The 22,759-nt window shown below is 42.4% G+C and overlaps 1 protein-coding gene across 5 annotated transcripts in view; it reads left to right on the forward strand.

Moving 5' to 3' along the window:
* The first annotated feature begins 501 nt into the window (after window positions 1-501).
* Window positions 502-22,759, forward strand: part of mms22l (MMS22-like, DNA repair protein) — a 32,032-nt gene continuing 9,774 nt past the window's right edge. The window contains exons 1-14 of one of the 5 annotated variants that reach the window (XM_024401873.2): window positions 502-796; window positions 1,050-1,317; window positions 2,536-2,661; window positions 2,786-2,838; window positions 3,048-3,135; window positions 3,338-3,515; window positions 4,526-4,619; window positions 4,862-4,992; window positions 8,149-8,262; window positions 8,386-8,562; window positions 8,805-8,861; window positions 8,960-9,079; window positions 9,249-9,484; window positions 17,238-17,744. In XM_024401873.2, the coding sequence (XP_024257641.1) occupies window positions 1,142-1,317; window positions 2,536-2,661; window positions 2,786-2,838; window positions 3,048-3,135; window positions 3,338-3,515; window positions 4,526-4,619; window positions 4,862-4,992; window positions 8,149-8,262; window positions 8,386-8,562; window positions 8,805-8,861; window positions 8,960-9,079; window positions 9,249-9,484; window positions 17,238-17,744 (2,057 nt within the window). In that variant the 5' untranslated portion in view covers window positions 502-796; window positions 1,050-1,141. Of the gene's footprint in view, window positions 797-1,049; window positions 1,318-2,535; window positions 2,662-2,785; window positions 2,839-3,047; window positions 3,136-3,337; window positions 3,516-4,525; window positions 4,620-4,861; window positions 4,993-8,148; window positions 8,263-8,385; window positions 8,563-8,798; window positions 8,862-8,959; window positions 9,080-9,248; window positions 9,485-17,237; window positions 17,745-22,759 lie in introns of all 5 variants that reach the window. The other 4 variants (XM_024401837.2, XM_024401856.2, XM_024401845.2 and 1 more) reach the window with 4 other exon arrangements.

Raw genomic sequence — 22,759 nt, forward strand, 5'->3', positions numbered from 1 at the left:
GTATTTATTTATCTTGCTCTTTTGCACCCCATTATTTCTATCTCTACCTTGCACATTCTTCCACTGCAAATCTACCATTGTTTTACTTGCTATATTGTATTTACTTCGCCACCATGGCCTTTTTTTGCCTTTACCTCCCTTATCTCACCTTATTTGCTCACATTGTATATAGACTTAGTTTTCTACTGCATGTTTGTTTTACTCCATGTGTAACTCTGTGTTGTTGTATGTGTCGAACTGCTTTGCTTTATCTTGGCGAGGTCGCAATTGTAAACGAGAACTTGTCCTCAACTTGCCTACCTGGTTAAATAAAGGTGAAATAAAATGTAAAAAAATAAAGGCGTATCATTATTTTGTAATCTTGTTTTTTAAAATCAATCGAATGATAACTGTAACGTATTTGCTACAATTTAACAGCTACGTCACTCCTCTCGACAGAACTTCGGACCAATTATCCCGGAGATATCGGTCGCAGTGCCGACTTTGCGCATGCGTAGCTCGTGTGCTCCTTTTGCGCGGGAGAGACAGGCGGAAGTGAAAACACCAGACAGAGCGTTCAGAAAGGATTCCAGGATATCATCTGGATTTAAGCTAGCTCGTTAACCACACCAAGCTGTTTTTTTTGACTTGGCGTTTCATTTAATGGTGTAACTGCAGTTTATTCAACAGTGCTGCTAATGTAGGTGTTTTTGACGATGTTATTCTCGGCAGGGCATAAAGTCAAGACTCAGAGTAACTGCTACTGGTAGTGAACCACGGCGCAGATAGAACAAGGAGTTAGTTATACAAATCAAACGTTAGTATTTCAGGGAACTGTAACGTTAGCTAGCTAGCTAGCTATGTAACGTTAGTGGTTGGCCATTAGCCCTGTAAGATTACAAAGTTAACTTGGCTAACTACGTGTACGTTTTTATAGATGTGTTGTTTAATTGTTTATGTTGTCATTTGTATCGTTTCAAAAACGATTATATTGATACAACATTGATTGTCATTCCCTGCACGTAACTTACTAACAGTAAGCTCTAACTATGAATTGTACACTTCCCCAGCCCTATTTCTCATCTTCCCAACCAAAGTGCCATGGCCAGACTGTTGAAATGACAGACTGTGTCTTTAATGTCGCTTCTCTAAAGTGAAGACAATGGAAGAGGACATCAGCCAGTCGCTGACCCCGCCGGTGTCACCCTTCGCAGGGGAAAGCCAGTGTGAGCTGACCCCAGCCCTGCCACCCTGTTTCTCCTGTGCATCTGACCCGGGTCGGGATGACACCCGGCCACTGTCATCTGAGGGTTATATTGGCAGGGGCTCCCTGAAACGGTAACGTCTCTATGAGCACACTGCTAAGGCATATCTTGGCAGGCTAATATTGTACTGAACAAAAATATAAATGCAACATGCAACAATTTAAAAGATTTTACAGAGTACCAGTTCATATAAGGAAATCAGTCAATTTAAATGAATTAGTACATTCAGAAATACTCCTCAGTACTCCTTTATCCAGTGTATAATCTACTGTTTAAGAGTACAGAGACATTACATTAGGTACTTGTCATGGTAAATACAGAAGGAAAGTCCCGCCTACTTCATGGATCGTGTCCCACAGTGTTTTTGAATGGACTTCAAGAATATAAAATCGAATTAATAAAAAAGTGGTTGTTTAAGATGTATGTAAAATTATATTAGTATTTGTGGATTAATTGACTTCTACCTGATGCCTTTCATGAAGATTTCTGTTTGATTGAGTAAATGAATCCACGAATACAAATATAATTTTTTACATATCTTAAATGACTACTTTTTTATTAATTGGATTATGTGTTCTTGAAGGCCATTCAAAAACACTGGGACATGATACATGAATTAGGCGGGACTTTCATACTGTATTTACCATGGCGATCGGTGTTTTGTCATGCGTCATGGCAAGTGCCTAATGTAATGTCTCTACTCTTATACAGTAGAGTAGATTATACACTGAATAAAAAAAGTACTGAGGAGTATTTCTGTCTGTAATAATTAATTTAAATTGACTGATTTCATTATATGAACTGTTACCCACTAAAATATTTGAAATTGTTGCGTGTTGCATTTATATTGTCAAGATTATATTGTCAAATTCATGAAAACGCAGTAATTTAAGATATGTAAAATTATATTAGTATTTGTGGATTAATTTACTTCTACCTGATATGCCTTTCATGAAGATGTGTGATTGATTGAGTAAATTATTCCAAGAATACAAATATAATATATATCTTAAATTACTGCGTTTTCATGAATTTGACAATATAATCTTGAAGGCCATTCAATAACAGGACATGATCCAGGAAATAGGTGGGACTTGCATACCGAATGTGACGCATAGGAACTCAAACGATCGTCAGATTGGACAGCTGACAAGAGTGGACAGAAATAATAATATGTTGACCTTGTTATAATACCACAGAATCATTACCGACAATATTGTTTGAGGGAAAACTCCCTGTCTTCAGTGTCTTTTAGGCTGCAGCAGATCTAAGTTACTATTGTCTTCCATAGGCTGCTGTTACGTCTGGCCCCAGCCCCTGCAGACTACGAAGATGACACAGTGGATATCTTTGGTTTCCCATGGGTGACAGAGACCGCTCTGGTGGAATCGACCAAGCTTATGTTTGGCCTGTTCAGGTGGGAATACAGCCAGATCATGTGGAGTGTCATTAATTTATTTCAGACTATGTAGAACTGCCTCACTGTCTCTCATTCTCAGGGTTTTGAGGTCAGTATGTCACAATTTGTTGTCACCTTTCAGGCAAAAGCTTCTTAAATTAGAGACCCTGGTGCAGTCCAGCTCTCATGACTTTGGTAAGCTAACTTAATGTGTACCTTGCTGCTCATGGTTTTGTGAGGAGTTCATAAGTTGACATTTGATAAAGCTTTGTGGTAATAACCAAGTGTGAAGTGATTAGATTTGGTTTGGTGGTTGTTGGATTTTTTTTTTCTGGGTTGTTGTAATGGGGAAATCTTGTACTGTTTTTGTTGTACTGTATGTACTTGACAATGCTATGTTTCAGGCCAAGCCAGCAGCCTCCATTATGAGGCAGAAGACCTTAGGCAACAATGTGTGCTGTTTCTCCAATATGTCAAAGTCTTCCTATACAGGTAATGCTGCTGGTCAGTTATTACTGATTCTCACTGACTGTTCCTGGCCTAGGGCATAGGCTATATTTACTAGGCATATACATATCTAGTTCCAGTAAAACAGTGTAAGGATTTGTTCTTTGTTTAAAAGGTCAAAGGATCAGCATTCAGGTCTGACACCTGACTTTTCTGTGATTCCCTATGTGACCTCTGCACCCTGCAGGTACCTGGAGCCCACCTGTTCCCTGGAGGAGGGCCCCTGTCACCCCTATGTGGAGCTGGAGGCTCAGCTACCCTCTGCTCTGCTGGAGGAGCTCTTTGGGGTCACCCTCCTCATAGGGCGCCTCAAAGACCTGCCAGCCAACATCCAGAGTGCCCTCACCATACAGCACCAGGGCAAGGTAGCCCCCCTCCCACACACACACACAAAAAGCATGAATATTGTGAGTGAATACCAGACCTGAGTTCAAATATGTGTATTTGAGTATCTGGTATTTAATATACTTTTTCTGTGTATTTCAATATTCAAATACACAGAATATTCAAATACACAGCCAAAAAAAACAATTTATTTTTATTTGAGTATTTGAATGTAAAAAACAAATAGTCTGCCAAATTGTATTTGACAGTATGTTCAAATACTTATTTCAATTTGACAGTATGTTCAAATACTTATTTCAATTTGACAGTATGTTCAAATACTTATTTCAAAGGCTATTTTCAAATACCTGTGTTAAATGCATGAGAGTGTATTTGAGTCAGTGGATTTAAGTTTTTTAAATACTTTCCAAGTGTATTTCCAAATACATGAAAATATTAAACTACTTGTCTTGTCAAAGAAAATATATCTCAATACTTACTTCTGTTGTGGAAATTCTACACAGGGACACTCAAAGTCAATCTTAAATTAATCATTTTTTATCATCAGCGCCCTGGAGAGGTTCCAACCAACTCAATTCACCAAGTATACATGTCGATCAGGAGCTCTACCTGGGGAAGTCCCGTTAGTTCTCTAATATACTGCAGAAAAGTTATATTTGCATGATTTAGCTTATTCATCATTCATAATTAATTAATCATTAACATTTGCTTCATTCATGTGACTGACCAATACTGGGTCATGCATGTGGCAGACCCTACGAGGCAACACCCAACACCCCAGGAGGCTTCTTGTCTAAGCGGAAACCTTGAAACTGAGATATCTTTTGTTCTCAAATCAAGGGCCTGGGCGTACTGCCAACTTGCAGATAGTGAAGATTCGTTCAATTAGTTACATTATTAGAAAAGCACATACATAAAATGTTCCTTTACATTTCGTAAATATGTGAAAGTAATTTAGATATTTGAAAGTATTTGAACCCAGGTCTGCTGAATACACCCTGGTATGCTTTTACTGTATATCTCCCCTCAGCTGTTTCCTCCCTCCTGGCATTTGTTACACCTCCACCTGGACATCCACTGGTCAGTATTGGAGATTCTCCACCTGCTGGGGCAGAGGATGCAAGGTATGTGTTGATTTTCTTGTTGTTATTTAGGATCTCGTCTAACCTATCGTAGGGTAATCTTATAAAAAAATCTTATAAAAATCTTATAATAAAAATCGAAAACTGATCTGAAATACACAATATGAAGAGAGAGAAAAATAAAATAAGTTGAGGCTGGTGTTGTCAGGCTGGTATTGTCAGGCTGGTATTGTCAGTGTATTGTAGGTCTACTGCATTCTTATTTGTCTGTTTGACCTTTGCAGGTCAGGTGGTGTACGCCCACCAGTTTGTGAACCTGACAGGGGAGAACCTGACCAACAACAGCCTGTTTGAGGAGCATCTCTGCAACCTGCTCTCTGACCTCACGGGCATGGCCATGGGCAAATACAGCAAGGTACTGTGCATGGGGTTATACGTGTGTGTTGTGTTCCTTAACAACACTAACCATTGAGTAAGCCTTGAGGCAAACCCCTTAAGAATGTTCCAGGGGCGCCACACTATGGCTGACGCTGTGCTCCCATCTCTCTGTGGGTGGGTGGTGTATTGTTGTATTTTATTAGGATCCCCATTAGCTGTTGCAAAAGCAGCAGCTACTCATCCTGGGGTACACATGAAACATGACATAATACAGAACATTAATAGACAAGAGCAGCTCAAGGACAAAACCACGTTTAAAAAAAAATGTTTAAGGCACACGTAGCCTACATATCAATGCATACACGCAAGCTATCTAGGTCAAGTAGGGGAGAGGCGTTGTGCCGTGAAGGGTTGCTTCATCTGTTTTTTGAAACCAGGTTTGCTGTTTATTTGAGCAATATGAGATTGAACGGAGTTCCATGCAATAATGGCTCTCTGTAATACTGTATGCTTTCTTGAATTTGTTCTGGATTTGGGGACTGTGCCCTCTGATTACAATGATTACGAGCAAGACGTACCGCTCTGTTCTGGGCCAGCTGCAGCTTAACTAGGTCTTTCCGTGCAGCACTGGACCACATGACTGGACAATAATCAAGATTAGACTAAACTAGAGCCTGCAGAACTTTTTTTTCTTTCTGTGTGGTGTCAAAAAAAGCAGAGCATCTCTTTATTTCGGACAGACCTCACCCCATCTTTACAACCATTGCATCTATATGTTTTGACCATGACAGTGAATGCCAAGTAATTTAGTTTCCTTAACTTGTTCAATAGCCACACCATTCATTACCAGATTCAGCTGAGGTCTAGAACGTAGGGAATTATTTTTTACCAAATACAATACTCTTAGTTTTAGAAATGTTCAGGACCAGTTCATTACTGGCCACCCATTCCAAAACAGACTGCAACTCTTTAAGGGTTTCAGTGACTTTATTAGCTGGGGTTGCTGATGCTTATATGGTTGAATCATCAGCATACATGGACATGCATGCTTTGTTTAGTGGCAGGTCATTTGTAGAAATAGAAAAGAGTAGAGGGCTTAGAGAGCTGCCCTGCAGTACACCACACGTTACATGTTTGACATTAGATAAGCTTCCATTTGAGTTCTGTTAGATAGATAGCTCTGAATCCACGATATGACAGGTTGAAAAGCCATAACTTTTTTTTTTTTTTAACAACAGGTTATGGTCAATAATATCAAAGGCTGCTTGAAATCTAACAGTGCAGCTCCCATAATCTTCTTATTATCAATTTCTTTCAATCGTCATTTGTGTCAGTGCAGTACATGTTGAGTGCCCTTCTCTATAAGCATTCTCAAAGTCTGTTGTTAATTTGTTTACAGAGAAATAGCACTGTATTTGGTCAAACACAATTTTTTCCAACAGTTTGCTAAGAGCTGGCAGAAAGTTTATAGATCTGCTGTTAGAACCAGTAAAGGCTGCTTTACCACTCTTGGGTAGTTGAATTACTTTGGCTTCCCTCCAGGCCTGAGGACAGACTTTGCTCTAGGCTCAGATTAAAGACATGACAGATAGGAGTGTCCATAGAGTCAGCTACCATCCTCAGGAGCTTTCCATCTAAGTTGTCAATGCCAGGTTTTGTCATTATTGATCGATAACAATAATTTGTCCACTTCTCCCACACTAACTTTACAAAATTAAAACATGCAATTATTTTCTTTCATTAATTGTTTTCTTGGCTCACAGTTCGTTGTTGGCCACTTTGCCAATTAAGTAATCAATATGCAGTAAGTCTGCCAGTCGGATGTACATCCAGACTTATTAGCCACTCCTTTTGCCCCATCTCTTTGAACCAATTCCTCATCAATCTATGGAGCCTTAACAGTTCTAACAGTCAGTTTTTTAACATGTGCATGTTTATCAATAATTGGAAGAAGAAATTTCATAAATTCATCAAGTGCAGGGTCTGAATGCTCCTTATTAATCACATCAGACCAACAACTATTTTTTAACATCATCCACATAAGAGTCACAGCAAAATCTTTTGTATGATCTCTTATACACTATTTTAGGCCCAGCTGTTGGAACTTTGGCTTTCCTGAATATAGCTACTATACTGTGATCACTGCATCCAATGGGTACGGATACAGCTTTAGAACAAAGTTCTACGGTATTAGTAAAAATGTGATCGATACATGTGGATGATCTTGTTCCTGTAGTGTTTGTAAACACCCTGGTAGGTTGATTAACAACCTGAACCAGATTACAGGCACTGGTTACAGTAAGAAGCTTCCTCTTGAGCGGACAGCTTGATGAAAACCAGTCAATACTCAAGTCCCCAAGAAGGTAGACCTCTCTGTGTACATCACATACACGATCAAGCATTTCACACATATTATTTAGATACTGACTGTTCACACTTGGTGGCCTATAGCAACACCCCAAAAGAAAAGGCTTTAGATGTGCCAAGTGAACCTGCAACCACAACACTTCAATAACACTTGACATGAGATCTGTAAGCATTACAGGGATATGGCTCTGAATATACAGCAACACCTCCCCCATAAGCATTTCTGCCTCTTCTATAGATGTTATATCCTGTATTGCTCCTGCTGTATCATCAAATGAATTATCCAAGTGACTCTCAGAAATGGCTAGTATACGAATGTTATCTGATGTTAGCAAGTTATTGATTTCTTGAACCTTACTCCTAAGGCTACATATAATAATATAGGCTATTTTCAGCCCTTTCCTTGGTAGCTTATCAGAGATGGACATAATAGTGAAAAGAGCAAACAAAGCAAGGTACAAAAAAATAGAAATACATTCAGCAGTCCATTAATCAATTGGTGTGGGTGCTGCGGGGTTGAAGCTACGAACCCATAGGCTTGGCTCTGTCATCCCTTCCAGGCTTCTGTGAGGAAGGGTGGACAATGAGCCTGTCATGGCGGATGTAAGCAATGTGGTTGTGTCTAAGAGTTGGGTATGAAGAAAAACAAAAAAAGAAAATTCCTAACAACTTTTCATATGGTTATAATACTGCCTGGCTGGAAAGGGTGAAATCGATAGGTAATTTAAAACCTACAGGTAATTTAAAACCTACAGGCAACATTTACATCTCCGTAAGAGTTGGTAGCCTCTTCCGAGGGTATTCCTAACTCTTTCCTCTGTTCTAGGTAAGGCCTACTGAGGCCCTGACCAGCCATCACTACTACTGCACCTGCACCAAAGAGTTGTGGATACTACTTATACACTTACTGGAACACAGGAGCAAAGTGTTACACACACAGGTGAACATACACACGTTCACACTTGGTGTAACTCTATGATTTGGTGACCATTTGGATTTTATCTGCAATTAATCAAATGTGACATAGTGTTTGTATTTACAACTGTGTGTGTGTTTCCCCCAGTCTTTCTGGAACTACATGAACACACTGCTGCAGTCTCTGATCAGTGGCCAGCCTGTAGCAGAGCAGTACGGTGTGCTCCCTACACACTGTAAAGACCCTCTGGGCTTCACCTGGTGGCTTGTCACTCACTTGGCTGAGCTGGGACAATACAGCCGCAACGGGGCCTTCCAAAACGGGGTAATCTACCTGAGATTAGGGGGCTATAAGGAGGGATGTCCTAAATTGTAAAGGGGTGGGATTTCCCCCCCTTGATTAATCAGATATGGCTGAATTTCTGAAATGTGTCTTCCATTTATAGTTGAAACAGTCAAAATCCTGATTTGTCCCGATCTCATCCCCTGCAGTTTTGACTTCTTGCCCAAGCATATTAGACTGTATGTTTTTGTTGGTAATATAATGCTCTGGTCTCACAGAAACAGCTGGAGGATAACTGGAGTTTTGTGTGTGAGCTGCTCAAGTCCACCTGTAACCCCAAGGTAGGCTCTCGCACAAAGGGGATATGGGTTATGGACGGGTGCATGGTTTCTGTGTACAGTTATCATTTGTTTTGTTGATTGATCTGTGTGTGTTGCAGAGAGCGCTACAGGAGGACCAGATCAGAATGCACGTCCACTGCTGCCTGAGTCTGTCTCTGCTATGGAAACCTAACAATGGCACTGTTGCCACACTCTGGGAGTACTACAGCAAAAACCTGGTAAAGAATACCTCTAACACACCACTCTAAAACATGGACTATATGTCATGTACAGTATGTTTGATGTGTATGAGATGTTATGTCTATTATATACAGCAGAGTTATGTGCCCATTAATCCCCCCCAAATATCCCAATTACATTCTCCCCTCCGTCTCCCCTTCCCTTCAGAGCGGTTTGTTCACAGTGCCCTGGTTAGGGGTGTCGGGGCTCGGCAGCGTGAGCAGAACCCCCCTGGCCCTGTTGGACCAGGCCCGAAGCTGCTGCTCCCCCTCCCCCCTTCGTTCCTCTGGCCACACCCAGCTGTACCGCTCAGCCAACTCCTTTCAGATCTTCCTCAGAGTGCTGGCTCTCTACCTGGCCCAGGAGAACGCAGGCGGCACCCCTTGGAGGCAGATCAAGGGCAGGTGAGGCGCGCGTGTGTGTGTAGGGATGGGGTACAGAAAAGGAGGCCAGTTAAACCCCTAAGGTACTCTTTAAATGGAGCTAAATTAGTTTACTTCAATATTATGTTGATACGAAATACAGGTGAGTCCACATTCACAGACACGACTCTCTGTGCCTTGATCTTGACGTGTCTGTGCATGTGTGTGTGCCTGCCAGGTGTGGCACAGCCCCTCTCTGAGGCTTTGCTATTTGCTCAGACTCCTAGGGAGAGCAGGTGTCTCAGGAGGAACCTCCACCTGCCTCTCCTCTCCTCCCAGTGGAGACCAGCCTAGTCCCACTGAGCCCCACATAAAACCCACAGCTGTTTCCCAAACTCCCCCAGTTATGGCTCCTCTTTCTGGGGGAGACCAAAGACAATAAGCCCATGGATCCCAACATCAGAACGTGGCCTGGGACGAGCCCGGCTGGGCGCTAGCAAGGAGGATAAGTCAGCCTAATGACTTCACTCTGTCTGGAACGTGCTCAGCCGCTCCGCAGACATGAAGGCTAATTAGCTAACGAGCATGGCGGTTAATTCCCCTTAACGAAGCCGTGTTGGTTTCCAGCACGGATGGGGGTGGGCAGCGGCAGGAAGGTTGCTGGCAGGGACCGGACTGGGCTGGGCCTGGTCCAGATTAGAACACCCCCTCTCCCTCTCTCTCTGCTCCAGTTCCCTCGAGAAGAGCCGGGCGTGCTTACGGCGTTCCGGCAGCGTTCCCGCTGGCTCCGTGGGAGGCCTGTGGTGGCTGCATTAATGGGATCGACTGGGAGAGCGCTGATCTCTTATGCCGGGAGTCTTGAGCATCTGCTCGCCTCCGGAAAAAGCTGTCCAGGATAAACAAACACACAGACGGACTGTTTGTCTGACAGACAGAAAACACAGGAAAAAGCCTCCCAACCTGTTACAGACACACTATAAATCCATTTCCCACTGCTGTTTTTCTTTTCTCTAACCACTAGGCAGGTAGCCTAGTGGTTAGAGCATTGGGCCAGTAAACCAAAAGGTTGCTAGATTGAATCCCCGAGCTGACAAGGTAAAAGTCTGTCGTGCTGCTCCTGAACAAGGCAGTTAACCCACTGTTCCTAGGTCATCGTTGTAAATAGGAATTTGTTCTTAACTGACTTGCCTAGTTAAATAAAAAATTAGAAATGTACCTTCTGTCTCTTTCTCATCTTTCCCTTCTCACTCTCTCTTCCTGCCTTAGGTTTTTGCCACATGTATACCATCCATACACCTCTCTTCCTCACCTTTTTCCTTCTCCTCCTCTCACTCTCTCTCTCCGTGTAACATATAGCAGAACTTTAGAACCAGTCATGGTTAGGGCTGTTACGGTGACCATATTACCGTCACGAGTGATGACCGCAGTCAAATTCCGGTCACGGTAACTAAGCTTCTCCAAGCTCTGATGGTCATTAGCAAGTTTGGTAGGCTACTAACTGCCTGGTCGTCAGCACTCTATTGTACCTCGATTCACTCTGACATCAATGCAAAAGTGATTGAAAATCAAATCAAACACTTAATGAGAGCTCATGTTGCTCAAAATAGGCTATGCACTTCCGTGAGGACATTGTTTTGATGGCCTCTTAAAAAGAGGATCTCATCAGCTTTCTATAGGCTAGGCCTATATTTATTTCTCAACTTATCCTAATATTTAGCACATCGCTTCACTTTACAACAGGAATATAGCCGACCTTGCGGGCATGAAAATGAACCACGGGAAAAGCGTCCTCCATTCGCTATTTAAGTGCATAGATGACCGGTGCGTGATAATAGTCCATTCTAAATCAAAACTAATTTCACACATACAGTACCAGTCAAAAGTTTGGACACACCTACTCATTCAAGGATTTTCTTTATTCTTAATATTTTCTACACTGTAGAATTATAGTGAAGACATCAAAACTATGAAATAACACACATGGAATCATGTAGTAACCAAAAAAGTGTCAAACAAATCAAACATATACAGTACCAGTCTCCTTCAACGTAGTCACCCTTTGCCTTGATGACAGCTTTGCACACTCTTGGCATTCTCTCAACCAGCTTCATGAGGAATGCTTTTCCAACAGTCTTGAAGGAGTTCCCACATATGCTGAGCACTTGTTGGCTGCTTATCCTTCACTCTGCGGTCCAACTCATCCCAAACCATCTCAATTGGGTTGAGGTCGGGTGATTGTGGAGACCAGGTCATCTGATGCAGCACTCCATCCCCACTCTCTTTCTTGGTCAAATAGCCCTTACACAGCCTGGAGGTGTGTCATTTTCCTGTTGAAAAACAAATGATAGTCCCACTAAGCGCAAACCAAATGGGATGGTGTATCACTGCAGAATGCTGTGGTAGCCATGCTGGTTAAGTGTGCCTTAAATTCTAAATAAATCACAACAGTGTAACCAGCAAAGCAGCATCACACCACCTCCATGCTTCACGGTGGGAACCACACATGCGGAGATCATCCGTTCACCTACTCTGCGTCTTACAAAGACAGTTGTTGGAACCAAAAATCTCAAATTTGGACAGATTTCCACTGGTCTAATGTCCATTGCTCGCGTTTCTTGGCCAAAGCAAGTCATGTCAGAACAAAAACAAAGCCATGAGGTCGAAGGAGTTGTCCATAAAACATTTCTGTAGCATTGAAGGTCCCCAGGAACACAGTGGACTCCATCATTCTTAAATGCAAGAAGTTTGGAACCACCAAGACTCTTCCTAGAGCTGGCCGCCCAGCCAAACTGAACAATCGTGGGAGAAGGGCCTTGGTCAGGGAGGTGACCAAGAACCCTGATGTTCACTCTTACAGAGCTCCAGAGTTCCTCTGTGGAGATGGGAGAACCTTCCAGAAGAACAACCATCTCTGCAGCACTCCACCAATCAGTCCTTTTATGGTAGTTTGGCCAGACGGAAGCCACTCCTCAGTAAAAGGCACATGACAGCCTGCTTGGAGTTTGCCAAAAGGCACTTAAAGGACTCTCAGACCATGAGAAACAAGATTTCCTTCACTCTGCAGTCCAACTCATCCCAAACCATCTCAATTGGGTTGAGGTCAGGTGACTGTGGAGGTCAGGTCATCTGATGCAGCACTCTATCACTCTCCTTCTTGGTCAAATAGCCCTAACACAGCCTGGAGGTGTGTTGAAAACAAATGATAGTCCCACTAAGCGCAAAGCAGATGGGATGGCGTATTGGTGCAGAAGGCTGTGGTAGCCATGCTGGTGAAGTGTGCCTAGAATTCTAAATAAAGTGTCACCAGTTCCTACCGTTCTTCACAGTAAAGTAAACTGCCTGCTACTCAGGCCCAGAAGCTAGGATATGCATATAAGTGGTGTATTTGGATAGAAAATGTAGAGTGTTTTCTAAAACTGTTAAAATGTTGTCTGTAAGTATAACAAACTTATTTGGCATGCGAAACCCCGAGGACAAACCATCCAGGATTTTTTTTTGAGGTGACAGTGTCTTCAATGTGTTTTCTATGTGGATTTAGATTTCTAAGGCACTTGCTTGCAGTTCCTATGGCTTCCACTGGATATCAACAATCTTTAGAAATAGGTTGATGTTTTTCCTTTGAGAAATGAAGAAGTAGCCATTTCCTATCTGGGTGTACAGCCAAGTGTACTGTTGTGGTTGGGGCGCGTGACCTGAGAGCTCGCTCCACTTTCATTTTATCCACTATTGAACACAGTGTATCCTGTCTTAAATTTGATTGATTATTTACAATTAAAAATACCTAAAATTGTATTTGGAAAGTTGTTTGAAATGTTTGGACCAAGATTACAGGTAATTTATTAGATATTTTGTAATCGTGTTGCACGAGACAGAAGATCTTCAAAGTGGCTTGATTTCAGCTTTTTTCCATATTTCCACCTCTTTCAGGAAATGTTCATAAGTTCTCATTCTTGGTTGATAATAGTTAATGCTCTCCTGTTCGTGTTCCTCCTCTGTGACCAGCTCTAGCACAGAATCATGAGCATTCTTAAAATCATTGAGAACAGCATGAAATGCTTCAAGACTCATCCACAGTTTCAATGTTTCCTCCATCAACAAGAAGGGCTTTTATTTCATTCATTTTGTGTGTACACACTCCAAGTTTGCCTCTCCGGGCTGCATAGAGTGAATTTAGATGCTCCTCTGCCCTCTCCAGTGGAGTCTTATTTGTGATCTCATCCTCCATTCACTTTTAGTTCACTCAATTTACAATGATACAGTTGTTGGTTTTTGATTGTTAAATGTAATGCCCCTTTAGACCTCCTTTAATGCTTTAAAACACAGTCCTCCATTTCAGCATATTGACCCATTTTGAATTGCACATGTGCAAGTTCGGCATTTTAGATGCGTTTTAAACATTTCATCCCATTATAAGTTGTCCCTTTAATGAAGTTTAAACACGCAGTATCTTTAGATCCTTAGATTGCATTTGTTGCGTTGATGCATTGCATTTCCACGTTAGGCCAAATATTAGACATAAGATTAGGCTACATTGTGTGTAGGATCTCAGTGTTTCCCAAACTTAAACTTCTTAATTGTTTTCACAACGCTGTGTTTTGAATTCCATTCCCAAGTTTATCAAACATTCCAATTAAAAGCACATTTGCGCTTCCATAATATGCATGATCAAACGATCGCATTGAACAGGGCAGCTCATTCATTCGCAGTGGTTACTCACGGCTGGCGAATTCTCGGAGTTAAAATCCTTCCAGGCGAGCTGTCCTTACGATCCGAATGCAATTACAAATAGAACAATATCCAGCGTGTGTCCGAACCGGAGATTTCCTTCCGATAGTAATCCTTCACAGAGTTTTTTGACTTGAATGTAGTGGCTTCCTTTCATCTTTACCATAGCCACTGCCCAAGCCTGAAGCGGGGTTGTTTGGTACGCATACAGTCCACACTCAAGGTTTCCAAACTGCCAAACATTCAATGACATCCAGAGATATGGTGCAACAAAAATGTTTATTCTTCTTATATCTAACAAATAAATGATTATCCAATCAACTTAAAGCATAGAATACTTGATATGGAAAATACATATTATGACATGTCTGTATGGTCAAAAAACTATACCGCTCCCGCATCTAGCAAGGACTCCCTCTCCTGAAGGCCCAACTTCCTGCCTTTATCCTAGCACACTTACCACAATACAATGAATAGGCAAGAGGGGGGGGCAAAAACTGAGTTACACTAACAACAAATAAATATATCTCAATCAGGTAAATATAAATCATAAAGGTACGTGCCTAATATTTCATCATATACATTCATATTTAATATATTTACACAAATATACATGGAGCTCCGTATGTTTAGTCTTTTGTACAAATATGTCCAAATCGGCTGTAACATAAGGCATGAATTATATCGTTATTTCTGAGTTTTGTGTCGCGCCTGGCGGGTTGAAATGTGATTGTCATGTGTTTGTTTGATGGGGTGCTGTCCTCAGATAATAGCATGGTTTGCTTTTGCCGTAAAGCCTTTTTGAAATCTGACACGGTGGCTAGATTAACAAGAAATTAAGCTGTATTTTGGTGTATTGCACTTGTGATTCTATGAAAGTTAAATATTTCTAATCATTTCTTTTGAATTTCGCGCCCTGCAATTTCACAGGATGTTGTCGAAACGTTCCTCTAGCGGAACCCCTAGCCGTAAAAAGGTTTTAAAGTAATGATGGACAGTCGTTTCTCTTTGCTTATTTGAGCGGTTCTTGCCATAATGTGAATTTGATCTTTTACCAAATAGGGCTATCTTCTGTATACCACCCCTACCTAGTCACAACACAAATGATTGTCTCAAACACATTAAGAAAGAAAGACATTCCACAAATGAACTTATAACAAGGCACACCTGTTAATTGAAATGCATCAATATTTATATAAAAAAATCTGTTTACATTGGCACGCTGTGTTCAGTAATGTTGTGCCTCAAACATCTGGAGAATTTGCATAGAGCCACATCAATTTACAGAAATAATCATCATAAACTTTGATAAAAGATACAAGTGTTATGCATAGAATTAAAGATATACTTCTCCTTAATGCAACCGCTGTGTCAGATTTCAAAAACGCTTTACGGAAAAGGCACACCATGTAATAATCTGAGTACAGCGCGAAGCCACAAAACAAGCCATACAGATACCCGCCATGTTATGGAGTCAGTAAAAGTCAGAAATAGCGTTAGAAATATTCACTTCCCTTTGATCTTCATCAGAATGCACTCCCAGGTATCCCAGTTCCACAATAAATGTTTGTTTTGTTTGATAAAGTTAATCTTTAAGTCCAAATACTTCCTTTTTGTTAGCGCGTTTAGTTCACCAATTGAAATTCACAAGGCGCTGGCAAGTCCAGACGGAAAGTTTAAAAAAATTCTATTACAGTTCGTAGAAACATGTCAAACGATGTATAGATTGATTCTATCTTTAGGATCTTTTTGTCATAAATCTTCAATCATGTTTCAACCGGACAATTCCTTTGTCTTTAGAAATGAAAAGGAACAAACCTCGCGCTCACGGCTGCGAGCATGAATTAGCTCAAGGCATTCTGCCAGACCCCTTAGTCAAACAGCTCTTTTTTGCGCCCCCTTCATAGTAGAAGCCTGAAACAAGGTTCCAAAGACTGTTGACATCTAGTGGAAGCCTTAGGAAGTGCAATATTTATTTACACCATTTACACTGTAAATTCGAAAGGCAATGACTTGGAAAAACTACAAACCTCAGATTTCCCACTTCCTGGTTGGATTTTTCTCAGGTTTTCACCTGCCATATGAGTTCTGTTATACTCAGACATTCAAACAGTTTTAGAAACTTCAGTGTTTTCTATCCAAATCTACTAATAATATGCATATATTAGCTTCTGGGCCTGAGTAGCAGGCAGTTTACTCTGGGCACGCTTTTCATCCGAACATGAAAATACTGCCCCCTATCCCAAACAGGTTGTAACTGACTTGCCTAGTTAAATAAATGTACAATTTTAAAATTTAAAAAAAAATGCTGGTTGAGAGAATGCCAAGAGTTTGCAGAGCTGTCATCAAGGCAAAGGGTGGCTACTTTGAAGAATCTCAAATATAAAATGCATTTTGATTTGTTTAACACTTTTTTTGGTTACTACATGATTCCATATGTGTTATTTCATAGTTTTGATGTCTTCACTATTATTCTACAATGTAGAAATGAAAGAGTAGGTGTGTCCACACTTTTGACTGGTACTGTAGATTTTCCAAAGGTCTGCATCAGTGGCTTGTAGGTTATGCATGAACGCCAGGAGATGCTAAATGTGTTTATTTAAATTAACGGTCAATTACCGTGAGCCCGGCAGTTATTTGCTTGACAACCACCGGCTGCCAAAATTTCATGACCGCCACAGCCCCGGGTGGTGTGTGTGTGATAGTTATTGATCTCTAACTGGTGTTGCAGTAGATTGGTTTGACTGCAGAGTGGGTGACTGCGTGCCTACTGCTGAGTGTCTGACATTTAACATGATCTCTAAAGGTATTTGTTCACGATGCCCGTAGGATCTAACAACGATGCGCTGGGTGTTTTTCTCATACACACACACACCTGGCATGCCTCTCATCAGCACCAGAGAAGGAGTGATGGAGGAAGGTGCTGGTGGGGAGATCTACCAATAAAGTCTCAGTGAAAGATGAATAATGTGTCACACACTCAATTTGAACTGTAACACTACTATCTCTTCATCTTACTATGACCAATGGTCCCTTATTTCTCATCCATCTCTCTCTCGCGCCTCTCCAGGGTGTACTCCAAGTTCCACCAGCGGCGGATGCAGGAACTATCCGAGGCTGGGCTGATGAACTTCCTGCTGCTCTTCGTAGTGGTGGCCCGGCAGGCCGAGCTGGAGGACGTGGCCGGCCGTGCCTGTGAGTTGCTGGGCCTGCTCCCTCCGGACTCCCCCCCTGCCCAGCGGAGCCTGGTGTGGAGGGGCCAGCTGGCTCTCTTACTGCTCTTCCAGGAGAGGGGCCTTGACGTGGGGGCCCAAGCTAGCTGGCTGGCCGCCTCCTTCTCTCAGACAGCCAGGGAGTTCTACCTGAAGACCACAGAACCGTCTCGCCGCCTGGGCCTCTGGGGCCCCCTGGGGTCCTACCTAGAGGGCGTGGCTGAGGTGTTTGAGACGAGCACAAGTCTCGGTCTGTCGGAGGAGAAGCTACTCAACGAGGGGTTCGGTCTGCTGCTGCCTGCCTGCCGCCAGTCGGAGCTGAGCTCTACCCTGGGATTTCTGCAGATCGTGCTGAGGGAGTTACGGTGAGGGATGGGGGACAAACACTCAGCAACTCATTGAGACACCCTTAACACAAATGCCCACACACACTCTACACATTGACGAGCAGACAGACGGAGTGACGGACAGACTGACATGTTTTCAGGCATTGGCCTTAGACCCTACAACTAGAGCCTGGAGTTTTTGCTGGCATGATCACGTGAAAAAACTCCTGGCCCTACCTATCAATGCTGAGATCTAGAAGCAGTAAACGGGCCTGTACTGACACCTACAAAGGCAGGATTGTGCCGTCCTCTGTCCCCCCTCCATCCCTATGGTAAACCCAGCCCATCCATTGTGTATGGAGGCCCCTCTCTGTCTCTTGGGACCCTGTGGCCCCCAGGTCACCTTCAGCAGGTGTTGGCAGAGGCTTGAGTATAGTTACGGCCTCTAGGGGCCCCAGTGCGGTCACCATGGGTATAGCGGCAGGTCGTGAGTTTGTGGAGTGGAGGAGAGTGGAGACGAGTCTGGGTGAGTTCATCAGCGGGACACGGGTGTGTGTTACACGGACAACCCGATCAGAGGTCAAAGGTTTAGAGAGAAAGGCACAGGTGTAACAGGTGTCTGTCTGGTGAGAGAAGAAGTGAAAGGGTAGGACAGTGGCGTCAGGAGGGAGAGGGTGTCTGGTGCTGTCTGAATGGACCGGACCACTACAGTGTTGTGTTATTGTTCAGTTTGGATTACCCTGAGTCAGCGCTAATGTAGCAGTAAGCTGCCAGCCTGCAACAATCCTCACTCATAACTTATATGAGTGTGTGCTTGCTTTGACTCTCCTGTGTATGCATGCACACATTCCCATAAACACTAAGTGCACTAGTGCTGGGAATTTCCAGGGGCCTCACGATACGGTTTCACAATAATTAAGTGCATATACGATGTATAAGTAATATTGCGATATTGTCGATGCGATATATATCGTTTTTTAAAATCCTGATATGTAACTGTAGATTATTCCACCATCACTAAAGTGTGCTCTTCTCTTATTTCAGTCCAGGCCCCCGTAACGCGGCATATCTCGTTAGCTTCACTAATTCAAAAAACTTCCCCATCTCATATCTCGGGGTTGAAGGGCACTCATTTGCACAAACTCCCAAAGGGGACAGTGTTATGGCTGAGATCATGCTGACCCATTTAACTAAATAAAAAAGCGCTTTCTCGAATTTGTCCTGCCAAATGAAGCTTAATTCTCCTTCCTGGCAGTACTTGGTATCTCTGTGATTTAATGCGTTTTCAGTGACACAATTAACAGGTAATTATGTAGTCCGGCAAATTGTGCCTCGCCGTCATTATGTTTATTAAGAGCAGAGCGGAATCTGCACACATTAAGAGAATTATCCTGCCAGAGGCTGCGACCGAGAGAGGTGTGTGTGACAACCACTGACTCGGATGGCCGTCGCCAAGGACAGCCGCCCACCCAACATCCAATCAGGAGGCTAATTCCTCACATTTCATTGCTTCCCATGATCCTGCGCGTGGGAGCTTGAGACCCCTGTGTCGCCAGAGGGGGTGTGTGAGGTCTCAGTGGTACACATTCAGTATTATATTGGGGGGCGGGTGGTGGACAATTATCTGAGATCTTAATGAAGTGCTCTCCTCCGTATCTAGACCCTACGCCCCTACACCTTGGCCCTCCATTGGACCTTGAGTTGCTCTCTTAAGTAGCAGTGGATGGGCATTATGGAGGTGGTGGGAGGCAATAGTTGTTTTCCCCTTGTCATTATTTAAAGCCCAGTGCAATCATAAACAGCATTTTACTGTGTTTTATATGTATTTCCACACCGAGGTTTGAAAATACTGTGCAATTGTGAAAAGAATGAAAATGCCCGTTTAGTGTAAGAGCTGTTTGAAGATACCGCCTGAAATTTCAGCCCGTTTTGGCCTGCCTAATTACATTTACACTTTACATTACACTCTTTGCTGAGAAGCAATTTTTGTTTATTTTTATGGATGGGTATTTGAAATATTTTCACTATTACAATAATATGAAATGTTTTCAGATATCCAAATAGTATTTAAAATATCTAAAAATGTTTTAAAAACTTGGTAACTGGGCCTCCCGAGTGGTTCAGTGTTCTAAGGCACTGTATCACAGTGCTAGCTGTGCCACTAGAGATCCTGGTTCGAGTCTGTCGCTGCCGGCCGCGACCGGGAGACCCATGGGGCGGCGTACAATTGGCCCAGCGTAGTCCGGGTTAGAGGAGGGTTTCGCTGGCAGGGATGTTCTTGTCCCATCGCGCACTAGCGACTCTTGTGGCCGGCTGGGCGCGATGCACACTGACACGGTCGTCAGGTGTACCCTCTGACACATTGGTGCGACTGGCTTCCGCGTTAAGCGGGAATTGTGTCAAGAAGCAGTGTGGCCTGGCTGGGTTGGTTTTCGGAGGATGCGCGGCTTTCGACCTTCGCCTCTCCCGAGTCCGTACGGGAGTTGCAGCGATGGGACAAGACTATAACTATCAATTGGATACCACGAAATTGGGGAGAAAAAGCTTGGGAATTGGCTTGCTGTCTTCAACTCCATTTAGATTAAACAACAGCCTACCTGATGGTTGCTCATTGTAGCCTACTCCTTATCATTTAACTAACTTAATTCCATAATTTTAATTCAACTTTGCATTGATTTAAAGATCTACGTTGTTTGCTACACTGTAGACAGTGCCCCTTTGATTAGCCGACAATAACAACAAACACATTAAACCGGTGTAGGTTACAGTATGCCTTAAAGACACCGAACAAAAATAGAAACGCAACAATGCAAAATAAATGTAAAGGATTTTTACTGAGTTACAGTTCAAATAAGGAAATCAGTTAATTTATTGAAATTCATTAGACCCTAATCTATGGATTTCACATGACTGGGAATACAGATATGCATGTGTTTCTCACGGATGCCTTTAAAAAAAAAAGTGGGGGCTGGATCAGAAAACCAGTCAGTATCTGGTGTGACCACCATGTGCCTCATGCAGTGCAACACATCTCCTTCACATATAGTTGATCAGGCTGTGAAATGTTGTCCTACTCTCGTTCAATGGCTGTGCAAAGTTGCTGGATATTTTTTTTATAATGTTTTTTATTTCACCTTTATTTAACAAGGTAGGCCAGTTGAGAACAAGTTCTCATTTACAACTGCGATCTGGCGAAGACGAAGCAAAGCAGTGCGACAAAAACAACAGAGTTACACATGGGATAAACATTCTTACAGTCAATAACACAATTGAAAAATCTGTATACAGTGTGTGCAAATGAAGTAAGGAGGCAAAGCAATAAATAGGCCAATAGTGGCGAAGTAATTACAATTTAGCAATTTATTACTGGAGAGATACAGTTGAAGTCGGAAGTTTACATACACTTAGGTTGGAGTCATTAAAACTCGTTTTTCAACCACTCCACAAATGTCTTGTTAGCAAACTATAGTTTTGGCAAGTCTGTAAGGACATCTACTTTGTGCATGACACAAGTCATTTTTCCAACAATTGTTTGCATACAGATTATTTCACTTATCACTTATTTCACTGTATCACAATTCCAGTGCGTCAGAAGTTTACATACACTAAGTTGAGTGGGCCTTTAAACAGCTTGAAAAATCCAGAAAATGATGTAATGGTTTTAGAAGCTTCTGTTAGGCTAATTGACATCATTTGAGTCAATTGGAGATGTACCTGTGGATGTATTTCAAGGCCTAACTTCAAACTGAGTGCCTTTTTGCTTAACATCATGGGAAAATCAAGAGAAATCAGCCAAGACCTGATCTCATACAGCTCAGTAAGGAGACACGTTCTGTCTCCTAGAGATGAAAGGAAAATTATGTGGATATATTGAAGCAACATCTCAAGACATCAGTCAGGAAGTTAAAGCTTGGTTGCAAATGGGTCTTCTAAATGGACAATGACCTGAAGCATATTTCCAAAGTTGTGGCAAAAAGGCTTAAGCACAACAAAGTCAAGGTATTGGAGTGGCCATCACAAAGCCCTGACCTCAACCCTACAGAACATTTGTGGGCAGAACTGAAAAAGCGTGTGTGAGCAAGGAGGCCTACAAACCTGAGTCAGTTACACCAGCTCTGTCAGGAGGAATGGGCCAAAAGTCACCCAACTTATTGTGGGAAGCTTGTGGAAGGCTACCTGAAACGTTTGACCCAAGTTAAACAAATGAAAGGCAATGCTCCCAAATACTAATTGAGTATATGTAAACTTCTGACCCACTGGGAATGTGATGAAAGAAATTAAAGCTGAAATAAGTAATTCTCTCTACTATTATTCTGACATTTTATATTCTTAAAATAAAGTGGTGATCCTAACTGACCTAAGACAGGCAATTATTACTAGGATTAAATGTCAGGAATTGTGATAAACTGAGTTTAAATGTATTTGGCTAAGGTGTATGTAAAGTTCTGACTTCAACTGTATATGTGCAGATGAGGATGTGCAAGTAGAAATACTGGTGTGCAGAAAAACAAATATGGGGATGAGGTAGGTAGGTGGTTGGTTGCATGGGCTATTTACAGATGGGCTGTGTACAGCTGCAGCGATCGGTAAGCTGCTCTGACAGCTGACTCTTAAAGTTAGTGAGGGAGATATAAGTCTCCAACTTCAGTGATTCAGTCATTGGTAGCAGAGACCTGGAAGGAAAGGCGGCTTTGGGGATGACCAGTGAAATATACCTGCTGGAGCGCGTGCTACGGGTGGGTGTTGCTATTGTGACCAGTGAGCTGAGATAATGCGGAGCTTTACCTTGCAAAGACTTAAAGATGACCTGAAGCCAGTGGGTTTGGCGACGAATATGTAGCGAGGACCATCCAATGAGAGCATACAGGTCGCAGTGTTGTGTAGTATATGGGGCTTTGGAGACAAAACGGATGGCACTGTGTTAGACTGCATCCAATTTGCTGAGTAGAGTGTTGGAGGCTATTTTGTAAATGACATTGCTGAAGTCAAGGATCGGTAGGATAGTCAGTTTTATGAGGGTATGTTTGGCAGCATGAGTGAAGGAGGCTTTGTTG

Source organism: Oncorhynchus tshawytscha, linkage group LG03 (assembly GCF_018296145.1).
Source record: "Oncorhynchus tshawytscha isolate Ot180627B linkage group LG03, Otsh_v2.0, whole genome shotgun sequence".
NCBI lineage: Eukaryota > Metazoa > Chordata > Actinopteri > Salmoniformes > Salmonidae > Oncorhynchus > Oncorhynchus tshawytscha.